The sequence below is a fragment of the Heptranchias perlo genome, chromosome 8 (assembly GCF_035084215.1).
Source record: "Heptranchias perlo isolate sHepPer1 chromosome 8, sHepPer1.hap1, whole genome shotgun sequence".
Classification (NCBI taxonomy): domain Eukaryota; kingdom Metazoa; phylum Chordata; class Chondrichthyes; order Hexanchiformes; family Hexanchidae; genus Heptranchias; species Heptranchias perlo.
In genome coordinates, this window is record NC_090332.1 from 67,350,665 (window position 1) to 67,374,482 (window position 23,818).

The 23,818-nt window shown below is 41.9% G+C and overlaps 1 protein-coding gene across 1 annotated transcript in view; it reads left to right on the plus strand.

Annotated features, from left to right (window-relative positions):
• igf2r (insulin-like growth factor 2 receptor) overlaps positions 1-23,818 on the plus strand; it is a 176,450-nt gene that overhangs the window by 52,995 nt on the left and 99,637 nt on the right. The window contains exons 10-17 of the mRNA XM_067989229.1: positions 7,050-7,153; positions 8,799-8,963; positions 9,711-9,872; positions 13,057-13,200; positions 16,891-17,028; positions 20,486-20,633; positions 21,342-21,519; positions 22,052-22,167. Of these exons, the coding sequence (XP_067845330.1) occupies positions 7,050-7,153; positions 8,799-8,963; positions 9,711-9,872; positions 13,057-13,200; positions 16,891-17,028; positions 20,486-20,633; positions 21,342-21,519; positions 22,052-22,167 (1,155 nt within the window). The remainder of the gene's footprint in view (positions 1-7,049; positions 7,154-8,798; positions 8,964-9,710; positions 9,873-13,056; positions 13,201-16,890; positions 17,029-20,485; positions 20,634-21,341; positions 21,520-22,051; positions 22,168-23,818) is intronic.

Sequence of the window (23,818 nt, forward strand, 5' to 3'; positions counted from 1 at the left end):
AAAATTTGCCAAGTTACAAGTTACACTCGGAAAGATGCTTTTCCCACGTGACGCTTCATCTCTAATGTCCGAATGTTGTAATCTTATTCTATCACTACCTGGTTGTGCCCCTGCATTCTTCTGTTGAGTGAGTTTGGGTGCTCTGTAATACCTACCATGAAAGCCATTCATTCATCTGGGTCCCCTATCTGTGGTCACACTCCCAGCTCTGGCCCAGTCCACATCCAATTTGTGTGGAGCCCCCAATCAAGGGGGTGACTTGGTCATTGGTTGTTATCTCTCATCAGCCCCATTTCTATAAGCTCCTCTGTTATGTGCATGTTCTCATCAACTCCACGAATTAATATTGCTTGCTGAGCCATGTCAGTTACATCAGTGCTTTCATTAAATGCAATTGAAAAAGCAGCAAAAGACTTTGTCCCGAAGTTGACCGTTCAAATTCTCTCTCAGATCCCTTTTCTCATTTTCTTGATCATGTAGTTCACTCCCAACTCCATCTCCATCTCTTGAAACTCGCGATTTGAATCTCTCCTGTCTAGCTTCTACCCTGCTCACAGTACTGAGACCCCCCTGTTGATATCCCATATGCCACCATCTGAGACATTTTATCTTTCCTTGTTCTTGACCGCTCTAATGTTTGCAGTGGGCTGCACCATCCTTCTCCATTGTTGCCCAACTATGTGGGTCTGCCCTTGCATGGTTCCCTATGCAAATGCAGCCTGTGCATCTTCAGCAATGGCTTCTCTTTCATCCCTGCATTGTTAGTCGGACTTCCCCAAGGTTTTATAGTTGCCCCCTCTCCCTTTTATTCATCTACATGCTGCCCCTTGACAACGGGATCAGCTTCCACATGAATGCAGATGCTACCCAATTCCCATTACCCCCCTCGGTGACACAACTACCTCCAAGCTGTCCAACCTGACATCATTGTGGACAATTTGCAACTTCCTTCAACTTAAAGAAGGAAGACTGAAGCCATTCTTTTTGGCCCCTGCCATAAATTCCACTACCTTGCCACTGATTTCATCTATTTACCCAGCCATACTCGAGCTGAACTAGACCACGTGAAACCTTGGCTTCCTGTTTCACTGAATTGAGCTTCAAATCCCACATGTTATCCATTGGCAAAAGTATTTATTCCCACCAATGCAACATTGCTGGCCTCTGCCTCAGCCCCTCTGCTGCTGCAACCCTTATCGGTGCTTTTATCACCTCGACCTTGTTAATTCAATGCCCTCCTTTCTGGCCTTCCATCCTACACCCTAAACAAACTCCAATGTGTCCAAACTCAGTACCTGTACCCTGTCCTACACTAAGTCTTGCTCATCCATCATCCGTGTCTTCACTGATGTACACTGGCTTCTGTCCCTCAATGTAGTGAATTTAAACTCCTTGTCTTCAAATCATCTTCTATCACTGCAACCTCCTCCAGCCTTGTATTTCCCCCCTCACTTTTTGCTTCTCTGACGCTGGCCTTCTGTGTGTATTCCACACCTTCCTTTCACCCCACTATTGGTGGTAGAACTTTCAGCCACATTGGCCCCATTCTGGAACCCTTTCCCTAATCTCCATTGTCATACAATTCATTTCTTCTACTTTAAAAGTCCTCTCAAAGCCCATCTTACTGCCTGGACCTTCAGCCACTCTTGCTGATCTCTCCCTCTGTGATTTTTGTTTCTGCTTCTCAGTCTTTCCATTGAATGTGCTATATAAATGTTTGTTGTGGTGAACCAAAGTGGTATAGGAAAAATAGGCTGTATCTGAACCGGGCAGGCTATGAATTGAAGCTCATTTAAATTAGATATGAAGCTGAGGCTAAGATTTTCAAGTAAGTAAAGTAAGGAAAAAAAGAGGGTAAGAATGACATGTGGAGGGAAAAGTTAAACCAAGCAAAAGAAAACAAATGCAAAGGTACTAAACAATGCAAGAAGAATTTGGACTACAGTTAAATGCCTACACCTGAATGCTGGACACATTCAGACTAAGATGCTTGAGTTACAGGCATACTTATCAGCAGGAAAATATGATACAGGTAATAATCATGCCCTATCTCAAGATGGGAATGAATTCAAAATGCAGAGGTGTAGACTATTGTAGACTGCAAAGATGGGAGAGGAGGGGAGGTAGCTATATGTTTTGAGTATTTGAAAATTCAGGATGCTGTGTTGATGGGGGGCAGACACAATAAATAGTCTCTATGCTGGAGAAGCTTGGCAAGTCGGGAAGCGTCTGTGGAGAAAGAAAGTTAACATTTTCAGGTTGAAGATCTTTCGTCAGAACTGGCAGATGTTAAGAGAGTTAGTTTTTGAGCAAGTACAGAGCCAGGGAATGGGGGGGGGGGGAGGTCTGTGATAGGGGGAGGGCATGAGTGATTAAATGACAAAAGGGATGATGGTGCAAAGCAAGGAAGGTGGTAATGGGACAGGTTGAGAAACAAGATTGATCAGGAGTTGCTGTAAATGGCAACAGTAGAACCATTAGCTAGCTGAATGGAAAAATGGGAGCAGTGGTTATGATTTCAAGTTATTGAAATCAATGTAGAGTCTAGAAGGTTGTTAAGTGCCTAAACAAAAGATGAGGTGCTGTTCCTTGAGCTTCATGGGAACAGTGTAGGAGGTCAAGGTCAGAGTAGGAGTGGGAAAGGGAATTAAAATGGCAAGCGACCGGCAGGTCAGGGTCATGCTTGCGGACAGAGCGGAGGTGTTCAGCAAAGTCTGCGTTTGGTCTCCCCAATGTAAAGGAGACCGCATTGTGTGCAGCAGATACAGTATAACAAATTGAAAGAAGTACAAGTAAACCGCTGTTTCACCTGGAAGGAGTGTTTGGGGCCCTTGATGGTGGGAAGGGAGGGGCTGAAAGGGCAGGTGTTGCATCTCCTGCACTCGCATGGAAGGTGCCTTGGGGAGGAGAGCGGGTGTTGGGGGTGATAGAAGAGTGGACCAGGGTGTTGTGGAGGGAGCGGTCCCTTTGGAACGCTGAAAGGGGAGGGGAAGGGAAGGAGTGTTTGGTGGTGGGAGCGCGCTGGAGGTGGCGGAAATGGCAGAGGATGATACGTTGAATGTGGAGGCTGGTGGGGTGGAAGGTGAGGACCAGGGGGACCCTATCTTGCTTTTGGGAGAAGAGGGAAGGGTTGAGGGCAGAAGTGCGGGAAATAGGTTGGACATGGTCCAGGGCCGTGAGACAGCCAATGTCACAATGAAAAGATCGAGAGGGTAAGAGGCCAGAGGGAAGGAGTCCGGGTCCAAATAAAAGGTGTTGCTATGGTAACCCGTATGGGTCCCAGGTATGCCTGCCTTATTGTGGGTTACGTGGAACGTTCCTTGTTCCAGTCCTACTCTGGTCCCCTCCCTCACCTCTTTTTTTCTGGTACATCGATGACTGTATCAGTGCCAATTCCTGCTCTTGCCCCGAACTGGAAAATTTCATCAACTTTGTTTCCAATTTCTACCCTTCCCTCACCTTCACGTGGTCCATCTCCGACTCTTCCCTTCCACGACTTCTCTATCTCCATTTCTGGGGATAGGCTGTCAACCAATATCTATTATAAGCCCACTGACTCCCACAGCTACCTCAATTGCACTTCCTGTAAGGGCTCTATTCCCTTCTCCCAGTTTCTCCATCTCCGTCGCATCTGTTCTGACAATACCACCTTCCGCACCAGTGCTTCTGATATGTCTTCCTTTTTCCTCAACTGAGGATTCCCCTCCACTGTAGTTGACGGGGCCCTCGACTGTGTCTGTCCTATTTCCTGTACTACTTCCCTCACCCCTTCCCTCCCAGAACCATGATAGGGTCTCCCTGGTCCTCACCTTCCACCCCACCAGCCTCCACATTCAACGTATCATCCTTCACCATTTCCGCCACCTCCAGCGCGATCCCACCTCCAAACACTCCTTCCCCCATCCCTCCCCTTTCAGCATTCCGAAGGGACCGCTCCTTCCGCGACACCCTGGTCCACTTTTCTATCATCCCCAACGCCCGCTCTCCTCCCCATGGCACCATCACGTGCGAGCGCAGGAGATGCAACACCTGCCTCTTCATCTCCCACTGTCCAAAGCCTCAAACACTCCTTCCAGGTGAAACAGTGGTTTACTTGTACTTCTTTCAATTTAGTATACTGCATCTGCTGCACACAATGCGGTCTCCTCTACATTGGGGAGACCAAACGCAGACTGGGTGATCGCTTTGCAGAACATCTCCACTCTGTCTGCAAGCGTGACCCTGACCTGCCGGTCGCTTACCATTTTAATTCCCCTTCCCACTCCTAATCTGACCTCTCGGCCTCCTACACTGTTCCAATGAAGCTCAAAGTAAGCTCGAGGAACAGCACCTCATCTTTCGTTTAGGCACTTTACAACCTTCCAGACTCAACATTGATTTCATTAACTTCAGATCATAACCACTGCTCCCATTTTTTCAGTCAGCTAGTGCTGGTAATGGTTCTGCTGTTGCCATTTACAGCTACTCTTGATCAATCTTGTTTTTCTTAAACCTGTCCCATTACCACCTTCCTTGTCTTGCACCATCATCCCTTTTATCATTTAGTCACTCTTGCCCGCTATCCTATCACAGACGTTCCCTTTTGTTCTTTCCTCCCTTACCCCCCCACCCCACCCCCAACCTTTTTCCCTGGCTCTGCACTTGCTCAAAAACTTTAACTCGGCATCATCTAGTTCTGCCGAAAGGTCTTTGACCTGAAACGTTAACTGTTTCTTTCTCCACAGATGCTGCCTGACTTGCTGAGCTTCTCTGGCATTTTCTGTGTTGAGATTTCCAGCATCTGCAGTTTTTTGCTTTTGGTTACAGTAAATAGTTGTCTTGAGTTAACAAGCAGTGGAGGATAAGATTAACAATAGAGTTCTGCTTCAGACCTCTGCAGCCAGAATAAAGTTGACACAGTGGAGATTTTCCACCTCAGCCCTCTTGGCACGTGCCGAGAGCGCATTTTGGGAAGTTGTGCACTTCTAAAGGCTGGAAAGTAACTGGTTGTGTTTGCCATTTCCTGATATGTGCTAATGGCATGTGCCAGGAACACTGAAGTGGAAAAATCTCCCATTTAATTTTATGCTAATAATAACTTGCTATCCCATCTCTGGTTTACACTCATCATTGAAGGCATTGTGGTGAATGTACTGGGTAAGTTAGACATACCTGAGACTACCAAATCTCCATAGCCAGAAAGTATATCCTATTCAATGGACATCTGTGGGCCACTGACTATTGTCATGAAAGAATTACTGGCATTAATGAGGTTCCTGCATGACTGGAAGCAAGCAAATGTCAGATCTATAATTTTTTTAAAAAGTGACAGCTGACCCAGGCAACTACAGGTCCATTAGCCCAACATTGAAAATGGGTAAAATAATGGAGCTGTTGAGGAAATAGAATAGATTTAGAAGGAGGCCATCCTGATGGACATACTGCCTTGATGACTTTGAGGGAGCTACAAATAGTGGTACTTGCTGTAGTTTATTTAGATTTCAGAAACTATTAACATTGACTTTAGCACCAAAGATAGTACCATTCCCACCTTGTACCTGACCCAGATACAGACAGCAGATTCAGACTTGGTGTAAGATATGCAACCCTTGTATGCAAGCATCTTATTCACTACTGAATCATTAAAGGCCCATTGCAGGATGCAACCTTTATACTGGGCGAGACTCTTAAAATGAATGGGCACCACATTTAGGAGGTTGTTAATTCTCTGAACAGATGATCAGTGTTGTTTTGCTGGTTTCTTACTCAAGTCACCTGTAATTGGCAATCTTTTTGTAGATCATTCAAGCCTTTATGGATGAAATTTGGGAAATAAAGTTAGAATCATAGAAATTTAAGGCACAGAAGGAGGCCATTCGACCCATTGTGTCTGTGCCGGCTAAAGAGTTATTCAGCCTAATCCCACTTTCCAGCTCCAGTCCTGGCAACATCCTCGTAAATCTCCTCTGTATCCTTTCTAGTGTTTATACAGTTCTAGCATAACCTCCCTGCTCTTATATTCCATGCCTTGGCTAATAAAGGAAAGTATCCCATATGCTGCCTTAACCACCTTCTCTACCTGTTCTGCTACCTTCAGGGATCTGTGGATGTGCACTCCAAGGTCCCTCTAGTCCTTCACACTTCAATATCCTCCCATTTATTGTGTATTCCCTTGCCTTGTTTGCCCTCCCTAAATGCATTACCCTCCCCAAATGCATTATGTGAATCCTTAGTTCAAAAATGTGTGACAGGCCATGTAATTCATTCCTATGTGGCCTCCAATCCAATGAGTAGTGTGGTTAATGAATTCCTTTCTGAACAAAACCATTTTCAATGAAATTCAACTCATTATGGTCCATGTAGAAAAGTGATTTGACTATTTCCTCTATCACATCCACACTTGCATCACTAATGACTACTATTGGCTCTGCTGGTGTCCTTGTGCTGAGATGAATGGCTGGAGCTTTGATAGAAATAGTGGTGTGATCCATTATATAGTGTTGGGAACCCAGCCTATGATATGAGCCCAGCTGTCCATAATAGGTCCATCAAATGAAAGAGGTAACATAAAGTAAGATTGGAGAATCACCTGAAGCTGTGTATAGCAGAAGATCAGGTCAAGATAGTGTAGTCTTTTTGGAAAAAAAAACTAGCAACTCGGTGTAAATCTGGGATGAAAAGCTATGCTTGGGACAGTTGAATTGTAGTCTGATTTGTTTGGTCTAAGACCATATAAAATCAGTGAGCATTCGAATAAAGCCAACTGTCATTTCCTTCTGGTGTTAGTGGAATGGCAGCATTTCATGGTCCCATGGGGTGCCTCTAGTATAAAATAAGGTTGCTATTGGGACAAATACCCTAGTAACGTTTTTTAAAATTAGATTATCTAATGCTGATGTGTAATATAATTGCATTTTAATGACTACTGTTACCAAATATTTCTAAACTGTGTGGCCAGCTATGTTAAGTAGCCTGTTTCATGCTTGGAAATGTTATTATAATTTGAAACACAATTAACACATCTTTTGTTCTTTAGGCTGTGTTTTGAAGTATTTTTTTTTGTACACCAGGTATTCAGATGGTGATCTCACACTGACATTCCCTGATGGCAATTCATGCAGTTCTGGATTCCGACGAATGACAATAATAAACTTCCATTGTAATCAATCAGCTGGTATGGTTAATACAAAATACATGCTGTTTTAACATATATAAACCAAATCTTTAGTCTGTCTCTCTGGGAAGTGGGGTGTGGGGAAGAGAAGGAGAAAATTGTAATTCTGGTTTATTGTGTTAAGAATTATTGAGAACTTCAATTAGCTGCTGTGTACAGTTCAATTTTCTAATAGCTTCCCAGTTAAAATTAAATTTCCGTTTGATTATTGACTACTTTCTACATACATGGGTTGCTAATTTTCTCTGTGGTAACGTAGGAGTTTGAACTGTAGAAGCAATGGGAAAGTTAAAATTTCTTGGTCGTCACCAAAATATTTTGTGCTTTTGATAGTCATTGTTGTGCAATAGAATATTCCTACTTTGCAGCCTGAGACTGCAACAGTCAGTGGTTTAGATGGCATTATCCAGATACAGCCTTAACTGCCGACATCAACTTTATTCTGTCTGGGCTGATTTGTGTGCCAAGAAATTCTAAGCCATTGCACTGCCCAGTTTCATAATCTCATCTTTGTCAAATTGGTGGGGTGAACTTGAAGATAAATTACATAGAATCCACAGCACAGAAATAGGGCATTCGGCATAAGTGATCTATGACTGTGTTTATACTCCACATGAATCTTCTCCCACTCTAATTACCACTTCTCACCCTGCCACCATAATCCCACTATTGCTTTCTCCCTCATGAGTGCGTGAAGCATCCACTTAAATGTTAGTGCTATCTGCTTCAACCACTCCATGTGGCAGCGAATTCCGCATTCTCACCATTGAGATTTTCCTCCTAAATTCTTTTTGTTTTTGAAGTTTAATGTTGCATCCTCTGGAAACACTAATTTGTTGCCTTGAACCTCTAAAAGGATTTGCCAATGTTACTGGGTTTTCAAAACGTTCAAGTGGTTGAGTAAAGAAAGTGAAGAATTTGCAACTTACCTGTGCCGCATGCATGAATTTTGGACTTGAGGTCAATTCATGCACCTTGTTGGTTAGATAACAAGCTGCCCTTGTACTTTTTTTTAATGCAGAGGAAAGAGGTGTCAACTGATTCTCAAGTTGTCTTTCAGCAGTTTTAGCCTATAGAATTACTCTTTGACTTGTGGTGACAGGCAGCTTTGCTCAATATGATATAGTTGAACAGAAGAACATTAATATCCAAATTTATGAACTGTTTTAAAGTAACATTTTGTTGTATAATCTGAAATTAAATATTTTGGATAAATGTTTTTTAAACTTGTTGAGAATTTGGATTAAATATTACTAAGGATACAAGATTTACAGAAAGCAATGTTTGCTTGAACAGGGTAAATAGTTCTACAAGCTTGGCTCTACCTGGTCTGCCTCTTCTCAAACTTCAATGTCTTGCACTGTTTAATTTAGCACTTCAACTAGATTTATCAATAGTAATTACAAAGAAAATCATGGAGATTACATTTACTTTTTATTCCAATGCACTGTTTAGGACTTTGTTACAGCATTGAGTTTCTGTGAACTGGATCTTGTGTACTTCAGTATGACGAGAGTTTAAATTGAATGCAGCATATGTATCTATGTACATGTATAGCAGCTGAAAGTCTCTGCTATGTGAATCTGTTTGCCCAATAATCTAAAACTACATTAGTTACTGTAATTGCTATCTGTCTTTTCTAAAGTCAATCAAGGAAAGGGTAAACCAGAATTCAGTGCTGAAGTTGACTGCACGTATATTTTTGACTGGGGTACAAAGTATGCCTGTGTGAAAGAAAAAGAAGACCTCCTCTGTCGGACTTCTGACGGAAGGAAACGATATGACCTTTCACCTTTAACACGGTATTCAGGTAAGGTTTAATATTTCCTACTTTCAGCCATTTTGAAGTTAATAACATCAGCCTTTAGTAAAGACCTCAGCTTGCCCATAGTGCTTGTTTATCTGCTGTCAATTTGATTTTGATATTTTGAATTACTTTTTTTTTTAAAGAGTATGCCAAGAGTGAATTTTAAACTGAGTAATTTTTGACTCCTACGTACTAGACTTTTTTGAATTTATCTGTGGTCAGTTTTGTAAATACGCACATAGGAAGTACAAAAAGGAAAATAGCATGTTTCGATCTAAAGGAGAGTCCAATAAATATTCCAAAGTACTGTTTTGTGTTTAGGTACATTTGCAAGTTCCAAATTCTTTCCTGTTGGTGCAGATTTAAAATCTGTACAGTAGGCTCCATTTAGTTAATTTCTTCTCTCCCTCTCCCCTTTTTTTAAAAATAGGTAACTGAAAAGTTTTTGATTGGTGGTCAGGTGACAACTTAAAACACTTTTATAGTCCTGGTGAAATATTAAAATACTAAACTAGGTCTGAGATTTGAACAGAATCACGATCTGGCCAAAAGCATTAAATGTTATATAATTTAATTAAGCTGATAGCCCTTCTACAGATGGAGAAAACTGCTGTATATGAAATATATGCTCAAACTTCAGCCATCGTACAACAGGCTGTCACTATTGAGTTTCAATGTGGATTTGTGTTAATATAAATTGCTACAACTAATCCCTTTTTAAAAATTGTTGGGAATTGCATTCATGTGCAGCAAAGGAAGTTCCTGAAGCAGACCGTACTCATAATTGGGAGGCACTGGACAGTAACCTGGAGAAATCCGACCGTAAACAGGTCTATCTTAATGTGTGCCACAAAGTACTTCAGGATGGTGGAGCTGCAGGATGTCCTGAAGATGCAGCAATCTGTGCTGTTGGTAAGTAAGTAGGCTACTTATGTTAAAAGCTTTCTATACTTTATTACATTAATCATTGTATTGGCAGACACTAAGTGGTTTGCACAAAAATTGCTTTCCTATGTATTGTAGTGTTGGACACCTGGTGGATGCTTCCCTGAAGCAATAATTAGAAATTGGTGCACCTGTCAGTGTGAGCCCACTACAACACTGTGAAAATATTGAAACAAAGACAGAAAATGCCAGAAACAAACAGCAGGCCAGTCAGCATCTGTGAAGAGCGCAGACCAGTTCATGTTTTGGGTGTAACACTTCATGAAATTATTTATGTTCGAGTTATCAATTGGAAACTCATTTACATAGAGCAGCGTTTATTTTTTTTTAAGAATGACCTGCATCAAAATAGGCCAGAGTTTACAAGAAAGAGAACTGAGTTAGTGGATATGGGTAAATTGGACAAACTGCAAATATATCAAATAAAAACATCAACTGCAGAAATACACAGCAGGTCAGTAAAGACAAAAGACGTTTTTAGGTGGACACCTTTCATCAGCGTTGTTCTGATCAAGGATTACGTACACTCGATAATAACAAAGCTGTCTTATTACAGATTCAGACTGATCTGTGGATTTTCTGCTTTTAATTTATAGACATGGGGCTTCCTTTCACCATCTTGAGGGAAAATATATCCATAGTGTACTCTAGGGCAGGACTTCTGAGTGGGAGTCGAGTGCCTTTCTACTTGAGAAACTGCATACGCTGGGAAAAAGCTGGCCAATGCGGTTTTTTTTTATAATCCCTCCATGCTGAAGTGTAGTATAATTTCAAAGGGATGAGAACAGATAAATTGGAATCAAAGATTGGTAGGCAAAACTGTAATTGAACAGTGGGCAGCCTTTTAAAGAGGAGATGGTTCAGGTACAGTCTAGGCACATTCCCACGAGGCAGAAAAGTAGGGCAACTAAAGCCAGAGCTCCCTAGATGACGAGATAGTGAGTAAGATGAAACGGAAAAAAGGGGCGTATGACAGATGTCAGGTTGATAACACAAGTGAGAACCAGGCAGAATATAGAAAGTTCAGAGGGGAAGTGAAAAAGGAAATAAGACTGGCAAAGAGAGAGTATGAGAATAGACTGGCAGCCAACATAAAAGGGAATCCAAAAGTCTTCTACAGGCATGTAAATATGATGTGGAGATGCCGGTGATGGACTGGGATAAATGACAGGATTTCCTGACATTCACCTGACGAAGGAGGAAGCCTCCGAAAGCTTGTGATTTTCAAATAAAATTGTTGGACTATAACTTGGTGTTTTAAGATTGTTTACATTTGTAGGCATGTAAATAGGTAGTAAGAAGAGGGTTGGGACAGATTAGGGATCATAAAGGAGATCTACTTATGGAGGCAGAGGGGATGGCCGAGGTACTAAATGAGTACTTTGCATCTGTCTTTGCCAAGGAAGAAGATGTTGCCTAATTCTCAGTAAAGGAAGATACATTTGAGATACTGGATGGGCTAAAAATTGATAGAGGTACTAGAAAGGCTAGCTGTACTTAAAGTAGATAAGCCACCTGGTCCGGATGGGATGCATCCTAGGTTGCTGAGGGAAGTAAGGGTGGAAATTGCGGAGCCACTGGCCATAATCTTCCAAACATCCATGGATACGGGGGTGGTGCCAGAGGACTGAAGAATTGCAAATGTTACACCCTTGTTCAAAAAAGAGTGTAAAGAGTGTATAGGCCAGTCAGTTTAACCTCAGGTGGGGAAACTTTTAGAAACGATAATCTGGGACAAAATTAACAGTCACTTGGATGAGTGTGGCTTGATTAGGGAAAGCCAGCACAAATTTGTTAACGGCAAATCGTGTTTAACTAACCTGATAGTTTTTTGATGAGGTAACAGAAGTTGATGAGAGCAATGCAGTTGATGTGGTGTATGTGGACTTTCAAAAGGCGTTTGATAAAGTGCCGCATGGTAGCCTTATCAAGATTGTGGCCCATGGAATAAAGGGGGCAGTAGCAGCATGGATACAGAATTGGTTAAGGGACAGGAAACAGTAGTGGTGAATGGTTGTTTTTCAGACTGGAGGGAGGTGTACAGTGGTGTTCCCCAGGGGTTGGTGCTGGGACCACTGCTTTTCTTGATATATATTAATGACTTGGACTTGGGTGTACAGGGCACAATTTCAAAATTTGCAGATGACACAAAACTTGGAAGGGTTGTAAACAGTGAGGAGGATAGCGATGGACTTCGAGGATATAGACAGGCTGGTGGCATGGGCAGACATGTGGCAGATGAGATTTAACGCGGAAAAATGCGAAGTGATACATTTTGGTAGGAAGAACGAGGAGAGGCAATATGAACTAGAGGGCACAACTCTAAAAGGAGTACAGAAACAGAGAGGTATATGTGCACAAATTGTTGAAAGTGGCAGGACAGGTTGAGAAAGCAGTTAAAAAAGCATACGGGATCCTGGGCTTTATAAATAGAGGTGTAGAGTACAAAAATATGGAAGTCATGAATCTTTATTAAACACTGGTTAGGCCACAACTGGAGTATTGTCCAGTTCTAGGCACCGCACTTTAGGAAAGATGTGAAGGCCTTAGAGAGGGTGCAGAAGAGATTTACTGGACTGATTCCAGGGATGAGGGGCTTTAGTTACGTGGATAGATTGGAGAAGCTGGGGTTATTCTCCTTGGAACAGAGACTGTTGCAAGGAGATTTGATAGAGGTATTCAAAATCATGAAGGGTCTAGGCCGAGTAGGTAGAGAGAAAGTGTTTCCATTGGCAGAAGGGTCAAGAACCAGAGGACATAGATTTAAGGTGATTGGCAAACGAACCAAAGGTGACATGAGTAAAAGCTTTTTTTTAACATAGTGAGTGGTTAGGATCTGGAATGTGCTGCCTGAGGGGGTGGTGGAGGCAGATTCAATCATGGCCTTCAAAAGGGAATTGGATAAGGACTTGAAAGGAAAAGATTTGCAGGGCTATGGGGAAAGGGCAAGGGAGTGGGACTAGCTGGAATGCTCTTGCATAGAGCCGGCGCAGACTTGATGGGCCAAATGGCCTCTTTCCACGCTGTAACCTTTCTATGATACCTTGGTTTTTATGGAAAGAACACTTCAGAGAACACAGCCAAGTTGCTTAAAGATTGACGACATTGAGATAACACGCTACTTTTTTTGTTTAATCTTGTCCTGTTCTAGGTGAAGGTGGAAAAATGAGTCTTGGAAAATTTGTTTCGCCCCCTAAAAAGGAAGGCAATAATATTCAGCTAATATACTCTGATGGGGACATATGTAGAGAAAAAGATCGTATCAAAACTATCATCACTCTTGTATGTAAACCTGGTAAGTTAGTGTTTGCCTTGTGGTTGTTTTAGATGGCCCCATATCCAGCGTTGGAGACTATTGGGTGTTTGTGTGCACTAGAGGGTGCCGTGGATGTTCCCAGCACAATTTAATGTGTAGGAAATTCAATTAGTTTTGTTACAAACTTTGGGAATTACGTTATACCTTTAATCAAAGTGGAACTGTTGATAGTTATCTACTGTAGCACTTGAAATCTGATGCACTTTCCAAAGCAGGCCCAGTCTATTGAAAATAGATTAGCAGATCTACTGTAGCATTGCACGCAATGAGTTGGAGTCTTTACAGTTCTAGGATTGGGTCTCAGGATCCAGCAGTATTTTGATGGGGGTGCTTCTGGGAACACTGGGGAAGGATCTGGGATCACTAGGAGAGGAATTTTGGAGGTATTGGGGAAGGAGGTCTCAGAATCTGGGAGTGTTAAGGTGGTTCTGGGATGAGGGAGCACTGAGATTTCAATCCAGGGGTTTGTGGGAACAGAGGGTGTCTTGGATTCTTGGAGTTGAGGGTAGTTTTGGGATGGAGGAGGGGATTCTGGAGCTTGGTGGGATTAGTGCCTGGAAATATTGGGAGTTGCTGGGATAAGGTAGTAATGGAGGGGAGCAGTGTCTAACAGCTTTGTGGGAACAGGAGAATGGCAACCAAATTGCCATTGGACCCAACCCCGCACCATGTTGCTGGTTGACTTCCTCCCAATCCATCCACAGTCCCTATTGCACCTTTAGGTTAACCGCCACCCGCCCCCCCAAAACCACTTGCCCTGTCGTCATCCAGTTTCTTCTTGTTCCTGCCTTAAAGCATTTCTGTAAGTTTTCTGATTAAAATTAGTGGATGGAAAGTCGCAAGCTGGAGGTGCACAATTTCCATATCAGGAGTAGAGTGAAAAATTTAATACACTGTAGGAAACCTACATTTCCACAAACACACACTATCTCGCACACCAGAGTTCATTTTTATGCGGTTTCCAAGTTTTTATATAATTTCTTAAACTTCACAAATGGCTGCGAAGAGAATTTTTGACAGCAATTTGTTCTCTTTAAACTACCTTTTTTTCAAATTACCAACAAAGAAACTATGATCTCAGGTGTTTCTGATTACTTGTTCACCTGTGTTTTTGTCTGTGAGGAGTTCACAACACAAAAGCCCAGTGCATCAGTCACTTGCCTGAAAGAAAAGCTTTAAGAATTCAATGTCAATAATTTCTTCTTCGATTTTTTTTTTTCCAAAAGACTTTTGAAACTCAAATCCTTACACAGCCAGTGGGAGGGGCGGGGGGGAGCACAATCTTCAACTCCTGTTGATGTATAGATTGCATGCTGGGAATTCTGCAAACTTCACATGCTCAGTGTGCAGATTGCATGCTGACTGCACATGCTCAGATGTGATTGAAAGCTCACTGATGTTTTTAAAAAAAAATGTCTAGTTGAAGTCCAGGGTATTGAGGTTTCTCCAGCTTGAGTTGTCATATTCATGATTTGTTCGACTTTACCTACACTTTTGAGATGTCTTCCATTACACTCTCACCCTGGTCGTTCCCCCTGGCCCTCATCTCCGCTGCCTTAAGTCCAAGGGACGCAGACTTGAATGTTTATGGCGGACAACTGGTTTAGCCATTCATTGCCAGATCTGGCTGGACCACATAAAGCACTATTAGTTCCTGCTCTCCTTGGCTTCAAGCCAAACTTCCCCTCTGTTCCCCTCTGCCCTAGTCCTGAACTTGCATCTTTCTCTAGTTTCTCTCCTATCTTCCTTCATGCCTTCTCCGATCTCTTCTTGACCATGAGACCCACCACCTGCTCCCTCGACCCTATTCCCATTAAACTGCTGACCACCCAACTTCCCTTCCTGGCCCGCATGTTAGATGATATTGTTAACGGTTCCCTCTCCTCAGGTACTGTTTTTTCTCTTCCCCCCCCCCCCCCCCCCCCCCCTCCCACCCCACTTCAAATCTGCCTTCTTCATGACCCTCCTCCAAAAAAAAAGCACCCTTGACCCCCTCTGTCCTTGCAAACTACCGCCGCATCTCCAACCTCTTTCCCCTGCAAAGTCCTTGAACGTGTTGTCACCTCCCAAAATCCTTGAATATGTTGTCATCTTTCCTGCAACTCCGTTTTTGAATCCCTCCAATCAGGTTTCCGCCCCTGCTGCTGTGCTGAAATGGCCCTTATCAAAGTCACAAATGACATCCTATGTGACTATGATGATGGTAAACTATCCCCCTCTGCAGCCTTTGACACGGTTGACCGCACCATCCTCCTCCAGTGTCTCTCCTCCCTCGTCCAGCTGCGCTCGCCTGGTTCCATTCTTATCTATCCAGTCGTAGCCAGCGAATCACCTGCAATGTCTTCTCTTCCCGCTCCCACACCGTTACCTCTGCAGTCCCCCAAGGATCTATCCTTGGCCCCCTTCTATTTCTCATCTACATGATGCCTCTAGGCGACATCATTTGAAAACAGTCAGATTCCACATGTACGCTGACGACACCCAGCTCTACTGCACAACCACTTCCCTCAACCTCTCCACTGTCTCTCATTTGTAACATTGCTCGTCCTACATTCAGCACTGAATGAGCTAAAATTTCCTCCAATTAAATATTGGGAAGACCGATGCCATTGTCTTTGGTCCCTGCTGCAAACTCCATTCCCTAGCCATTGACTCCATCTCTCTCCCTGGCCTGTCTGAGGCTGAACCAGACCATTCACAATCTTGGCATCCTATTTGACCCTGAGATGAGCTTCCGACCACATATCTGCTCCATCACTAAGACCGCCTATTTCTACCTCCGTAACATTGCCTGTCTCCGCTCATCTGCTGCTGAAACCCTCATCCATGCCTTTGTTACCTCTAGACTTTTCCAATGCTCTCCTGGCTGGCCTCCCATCTTCCAACCTCCATAGACTTGAGCTCACCCAATACTCTGCTGCCCATATCCTAACTTGCACCAAGCCCCATTCTGCCATCACCCCTGTGCTTGCTGACCTACATTGGCTCCCGGTCTGGGAATGCCTTGATTTTTAAAATTATCATCCTTGTTTTCAAATCCCTCCTTGGCCTTGCCCCTCTCTATCTCTGTAACCTCCTCCAGCCCTCTGAGATCTCACCGCTCCTCCAAGTCTTGCCTCTTGCGCATCCCCGATTTTAATCACTCCACCATTGGTGGCCGTGCCTTATGCTGCCTGGGCCCTAAGCTCTGGTATTCCCTTCCTAAACCTCTCTGCCTTTCTACCCCTCTCTTCTCCTTTAAGACACTCCTTAAAACCTACCTCTTTGACCAAGCTTTTGGTCACCTGTCCTAATACCTCCTTATGTGGCTTGATGTCAGATTTTGTTTGATAACACTCCTGTGAAATGCCTTGGGACTTTTTACTAGGTTAGAGGCTCTAGATAAATGCAAGCTGTTCCTCCAAATATTCTGGTTTTGTCTGAGAGCAGTGAGTATTATAATGGATGCTATCAATGACTTGAAATCCAAGCTTCATTTGAATCCCTTTGATGTGTTACTGGTCTACTTGCTGAGGAATAATTATTAAACCCTCAAAATGCATGAGACGGTATAAAGTACATAGCTCATACTAAATTATTGGTACAACACTGGGCATTAATTTTGTCTTTGAAATGCATGAGTTCCATATGAAATGAAATTTTTATAATAGATTTTCTGTTCCTCCACAGGGGATCTGGAGAGTCCGCCTATCCTGAAGAAATCTGGGATCGATGCATGTTTGCATGAAATTGAATGGCATACGGCTGCTGCTTGTGCCTTATCAAAAACTCAGGGAGATCATTGTAGGGTTTCGGATCCAGAGGCTGGTAAGTACCCGAAACCTGAACTGCAACTTGGGCTTCTACGTTTATTTTCCTGTGCATATTTAAGCATGCTTTAATAATGAATTGCAGTTTAAAATAGTCACAATTATTACATCACTTATCAATTGAATGTCTGGTAGCGAATGTCTAGTGCTGATATTGCTGTAAGCTCTGAGAGACAAAACACTTCTAAGAGGAACAAATTCTAATGTATTTTTCAGCAAGTTCCATTGCCAAGAATGTATCAGACTCACCAAGTGGTAATAAATTGAAGTGTTGCATTAGATTTCATGGCTGTTGATGCTAGATTGAGATGATCCTTGGGCTCCTCGGTTTTGTTTCAAATACTAGCTATTTTGATCCTTTGTCTGCCCATCTTCTCTGGGCAAAATAGATCTTGTTATAACAAACAGTTGAAGGTCAAGAGGCCTATGGATTGAAGTGTTAACTGTGACTGACTGGAAGGGAAAGCTGCAGGATGTTGCAACTGGAGTGAAAAGCACTGATTAAGACCATAAGAGATAGGAGCCAGGAGTAGGCCATTCAATGAGATCATGGCTGATCTGATTTTTACCTCAACTCCACTTTCCCACCTTTTCCCCATATCCTTTGACTCCCTTGCTGATCAAAAATTTATCTAACTCAGCCTTGAATGTATTCAATGACTCAGCCGTCACAGCTTTTTGGTGTAACGAATTCCAAAGATTCACAATCCTCTGGGAGAAGAAATTCCTCCTCATTTCTGTTTTAAATGGGCGACCCCTTATTCTGAGACTATGCCCCTTTAGTTTTAGATTCCCCCATGAGGGGTAACATCCTCTCAGCATCTACCCTATCGAGTCCCCTCAAATCTTGTATGTTTCAATAAGGTCTCCTCTCATTCTTCTAAACTCCAGTGAGTATAGACTCAACCTGTTCAGTCTTTCCTCATAAGACAACCCTTCCATACCCGGAATCAACCAATTGAACCTTCTCTGAACTGCCTCCAATGCAAGTATGTCCTTCCTTAAATAAGGGCACCAGAACTGTGTGCAGTACTCCAGGTGTGGTCTCACCAGCACCCTGTACAGTTGTAGCATGACTTCCCTGCTTTTATACTCCATCCCCCTAAAAATAAAGGCCAATATTCCGTTTGCCTTCCGGATTACCCGCTGCACCTGGATGTTGACTTTTGTGTTTAATGCACGAGGACACCCAGATCCCCCTGTACCACAGCATTTTGTAGTATTTCTCCATTCAAATAATATTTTGCTGCTTTATTTTTCCTCCCAAAGTGGATGACTTCACATTTTCCCACATTATATTGCATCTGCCAAATTTTTGTCCATTCGCTTAACCTGTCAATATCCCTTTGCAGACACTTTGTATCCTCATCGCAACTTGCTTTTCCACCTATCTTTGTATCGTCAGCAAATTTGGCCAGAAGACACTCTCTTCCTTCATCCAAGTCATTGATATATATTGTAAATAGTTGAGGCCCCAGCACTGAGCCCTGCGGCACCCCACTAGTTACAGATTGCCATTTTGAAAATGACGATTTTATCTCGACTCTGTTTTCTGTTAGCCAGTCCTCTATCCATGCCAATATATTACTCCCAACACCATGAGCTCTTACCTTATGCAGTAATCTTTTACGTGGCACCTTATCGAATGCCTTTTGGAAATCCAAATATACTGCATCCATTGGTTCCTCTTTATCCACCCTGCCTGTTACTTCCTCGAAGAACTCGAATCAATTTGTCAGACATGATTTCCCTTTCATAAAACCATGTTGACTCCTTGATTGTATTATGAGTCTCCAAATGTCCTGCTACTACTTTCTTAATAGTGGATTCTAGCATTTTCCCAATGACAGATGTTAGGCTAACTGGTCTATAGTTACCTGCTTTCTGTCTCACTCCCTCATTGACCCAGAAGGGCTCTAAAGAGCTACCAATTAGTCCCACATCCCTGCTTTTTCCCTATAGCCCTGCACATTTTAAAGTATTTATCCAATTCCTTTTTGAAAGTTACTACTGAATCTGCTTTCACCACCCTTTCAGGCAGTACATTCCAGATCATTACTAGCTGAGTAAAAACAATTCTCATCTCCCATCTGTCTCTTTTGCCAATTATGTTAAATCTGTGGCCTCTGATTACTGACCCTACCGCCAGTGGAAAGAGTTTCTCCCCACCTACCCTAACAGAACCTCTCATTTTTAACACCTGTTAAATCTCCCCTTCTCCTTTGCTCTAAGGAGAACAATCTCAGCTGCTCTAGCCTCTCCACAAAACATGACCATTTTCAGGGATTTTTTTTGTTTCCAATGTTTTGAATTAAATTTTGTGCATTGTTGAAAAGTTTGAATAATTTTAAAAAGTAGAAGGCATGCTAATGTACAAAAGGTTGTGGCTGGAAAATGCAGTACATCATAAGCTGCTAACCAACCTGAGGTGTGAAGCTCCCAAGATGTGTGGGAAACAACTGAATTGTGTAATTGTAGTAAGAAACAATTAGTTAGATGAGCAAAAACATTCCACCAAAGGGGAGGGGAAAGATTGGTTGAAGAATGTGGGAGCCACAGAAACTTCTACATCCACTCAAAGTACCATTAGTGAAGTCATTTTATCACAACTCTGTCTCTGATAAAAGTTCTCGTGATTGACAGCCGCAATTGTGTAGGTGCTTCACACAAAAGCCTCTTAAATCTGAAGAACATTTCAGGAATAACCTGCTTGCTCACTGGCTTAAAGTGCATTTGGTATCCCTAGTGTTTAGCTGCAATTCCCTTTCTGGGCCAGTAATAAAAATAGCAAATGCTATCAATACACAGCATGTGTCCTGATCTAAAGAGGGAAAGCCTGATTAATGCATTGCGTGCAGATGCTGCATCAGAATTAAGGGTCTGCATGTAACACACTTTTTTGAAGAGAGGAAAAAAAAGGCAGACTAACCTGCTGTGTACTTAGAGCATTTTCTGTCTTTCTGATTTCCAGAATTTATAATTTTGTTCCCTGACTAGTAAGAGCATTGACAGGTTTGAAAATGACGTACTGAGTAAAATTTTCTACTCTCATTGCCCTTGCTTCAGGGCCTCACACTCTGTGTGAACACCTAATCAGAGAACAGATGAATTGAAGTGTGGGTTGTACTATGACTGCAATTGCCCGCCTCTTTATTGATGGACTGAGTGGTGTCTTATAGCACACCTAGATCTTTCATAGATTAAACAGGTATTTTTAATTTAGTAATTAGCCTCTAGGAAAAGTGTGTATTTGTGCTTCAGTGCATTTAATTCAAGTTTTTAGACTGCTTGCAGAAGGGAGGGAGATTGCTGATCTCCAACAGCTCACCCCCTTTGTCATTCTGCTTGTTTGCTGGTTAATTCAATAATCCACTTGTTTTCAGAGTTTAAAATCTTTTATTAGTTACCTTGTGTTTAAGAACTGTCGGAGCTAGTTGTTTTTGTTTAATTCTTAGGCTTCTCATTCGACCTTTCGGCCCTGACCAAACAGAATGGCAGTTACCTAGTTAAATCTGCGAAGTACAACTTCTACATAAATGTCTGTGGCAACGTATCCCAGCATGTCTGTGCGGCAAATTCTGGTGCTTGTCAGGTAGTTCTAGAGTAAGTAGTCTTCGTAACTTGGTGCAAGCAAAGTGTTTGTACAGCTCACGAATGTTGGTGCACTAAATGGAGAATGAATATTGAATAGAATATTGTAAATGTTTATGAAATTTTGATTGAAATTTTAACATAGAAGTTTAGTTTTGTAAGCTATTTTTCCAAATATATGAGGTTCTTCTGACATTTTAGGTTGTTGGCGAAGTGTCATTAAATGTGCATCCATCTTGCATTGTGTTTTTTTAAGATGTTATAGAATTTAGATCTGATTTCCAGAGCATGGGCTGATATTTAGTGTTATTCTGGAGTAATTGTCTGTATTGCTATTTGTATTCCTGCTGTTCCTAAAAGGCTTAAATTGTAATTTTTTTTACCCCCCCCCCCCCATACAATTGTATACCTTACAAGGGCCAAAAACCAAAGTTGGAATCAGTCTTTGGTGTCCACTTTGTAGTTACCCTTTATCTTCAGGAGATCAGCCTTGATGCAATAAATTGCAGTGTTTATTTTATGCAATGAAATTTTCGTCAATTTGCAATAAAAACAAATAGGAAAAACATCAGCTTGTGCCTATTTATGGCCAAAAGGGTTTTACTGTAGTTCAGAAGGAAAAAGGGTTTAAACTGGACTGCACCTTGGTCACTGACGTGAAGCTGAAATTGGTCATTATTATTTTTTCAATGCGCCTAATGCTCTGTGCTTAATCCTTAGCAATACAAAGGCTTGGAGCCTTGGAGTGTCCAACTCCAAACTGTCGTACTATGATGGGATCATTCATCTGGCCTATACAAATGGGACGGCATACAACAATGGGCAGCACACTCAGCGGTCCGCACTCATAACGTTCCTATGTGATCGGGATGCAGGAAAAGGGCATCCAGAATTTGAGGTCAGTTATTAGACCGTTGTGTGGACAGGTTGTTACATTATATCAGCACAATGTCCTTTCACTACTAGGGGCTGTTTACTACTGTCCCCCGAAGACTACTTCCAGCTCAGGAACTTGGTAAGGAATTGCAGGCATGATCCTATATCACCTTAAAGAATCTTGGGGCATTTTTGAACTGGTGGAATGACTGTCAACTTGCCAGTCTATTAATAGATGAATTGTAGCTAAAGAGGCAAGACTGATTTAATTGCAAGAGGAATACCAAGGGGTAAGCCACTGCAGTCAGGGTGCGGGCTGGGGAATGATTTTAAATTTGCAGCAAAAAAGAAATTAAATGTAAACATTCATTGAGAAGGGTGGTTTTTGTGTATTTGGGTGGGATATGGTAAGAAAATAGCAACTCAAAACTCATGAATCCTAGTTCATAAATAGCTTCATTCTGAATTCCGAAGTTTCCAATTTGGATTAAGTGATGAATAATACAAATATGAAGTTAACACTACAATTAGTCATATTTTAAAATTTACATTAGGAAGAAGATGAATACACTTATAACTTCAAGTGGTACACTCAATATGCTTGCCCGGAAGTGCCGATAGAATGTATAGTGACTGATGAGGCTACTAAGCAGCAGTATGATTTGTCAAGGTAAGACTTCAGCATCATGACTCTTCATTTTTGTATAGTTAAATTCATAAATTGTTATGCTTCAAACTTTAAAGTTCTACATTCAAAAATAAACATGCTATCAAGTATAGTTATATTTTTAGGAACAATTTTTTTGCAGGGTGGAGGGATATCAGAATAAAATCTGCCTGTATATCTTCATTTCTGTTTTGTACAAGTCTTGTGTCCCAAATGAATGCAGGAATAATATAGGAACTGGAGTAAGCCATTTAGCCCCTTGAGCCTATTCCACCATTCAATGAGATCATGGCTGATCTGTGACCTAACTCCATATACCCGCATTAGCCCCATATCCCTTAATACCTTTTGGTTAACAAAAAAATCTATTAATCTCAGATTTAAAATGAACAATTGAGCTAGCATCAACTGCCATTTGCAGAAGAGTTTTCCAAACTTCTACCACCCTTTGTGTGTAGAAGCGTTTCCAAACTTCACTCCTGAAAGTCCTGGCTCTAATTTTTAGGTTATGTCCCCTAGTCCAAAACTCCCCAACCAGCGGAAATAGTTTCTCTCTCTATCTACCCTATCAGTTCCCCTTGATATCTTGAAAACTTCAATCAAATTACTCCTTAATCTTCTAAATTCCAGGGAATACAACCTTAGTTTGTGTAATCTCTCCTCATAATTTAACCCTTGGAGTCCAGGTATCATTCTAGTAAATCTAGGCTGCACTCCCTCCATGGCCAATATATCCTTCCTAAGGTGTGGTGCCCAGAACTGTTTTTAAAAAAAAATTTACTCCAAGTGTGGCCTAACCAGGACATTGTATAGCTGTAGCGTAACTTCTACCCCCTTGTGTTCTAATCCACCAGATATAAAGGCCAGCATTCAATTAGTCTTGATTATTTTCTGCACCTGCCCATGACATTTTAATGATCTATATACATGGACCCCTAAGTCTCTTTGGACCTCCACTGTTTCAAGCTTTTCACCATTTAGAAAGTACTCTGATCTACCCTTTTTAGGTCCAAAGTGGATGACCTTACACCTGCCAGCATTGAAATCCATTTGCCACAGTTTTGCCTATTCATTAATCTATTAATACCTCTGTAATTTTATGCTTCCATCTACACTGCTTACAATATCTACCAGATAGGGGCCTGCTTCCCTTTTATAGCTAGATAGAGGTGTTCAATTTAATAGTTCTGATTTTTCCAAGAGTTCTAAAGTTAGTAAACTATATGGAAATGAGGTACAGAATGCTGCATGTATGTAATTCTAGTGTGTGAACTTGCGCAAAGTATCCAAAGTCAGTACTGTAATAGCCGTGGTGCCTATATAGCTGGAAGGTGTTCTAAAGGCTCACCGAGGGCCCCTAGTAGAAGTAACATAGTACTGCAATTCTGCATACTAAGCAGGCTGGTACAGTTTTGACAATGTCCGAGTAATAGATTTGTGGGCACGTCCATCTTTTTCCATTTGAAGTTTTTCTCAAGGTATACAATGATCTTGCAAGCAAATGCTTGCCTGAATGGACTGAGATGAGGAAAAATTTCTTTGAACTTTCTTGCCTATTGGTTGATATTTTTCATCCAGTAAATAATCTGTTGAAGGGTTTTGCTAATTCTAACCATTTGAGAAGTCCCAGGTTTGAAAAAACTGAGTTTTACTT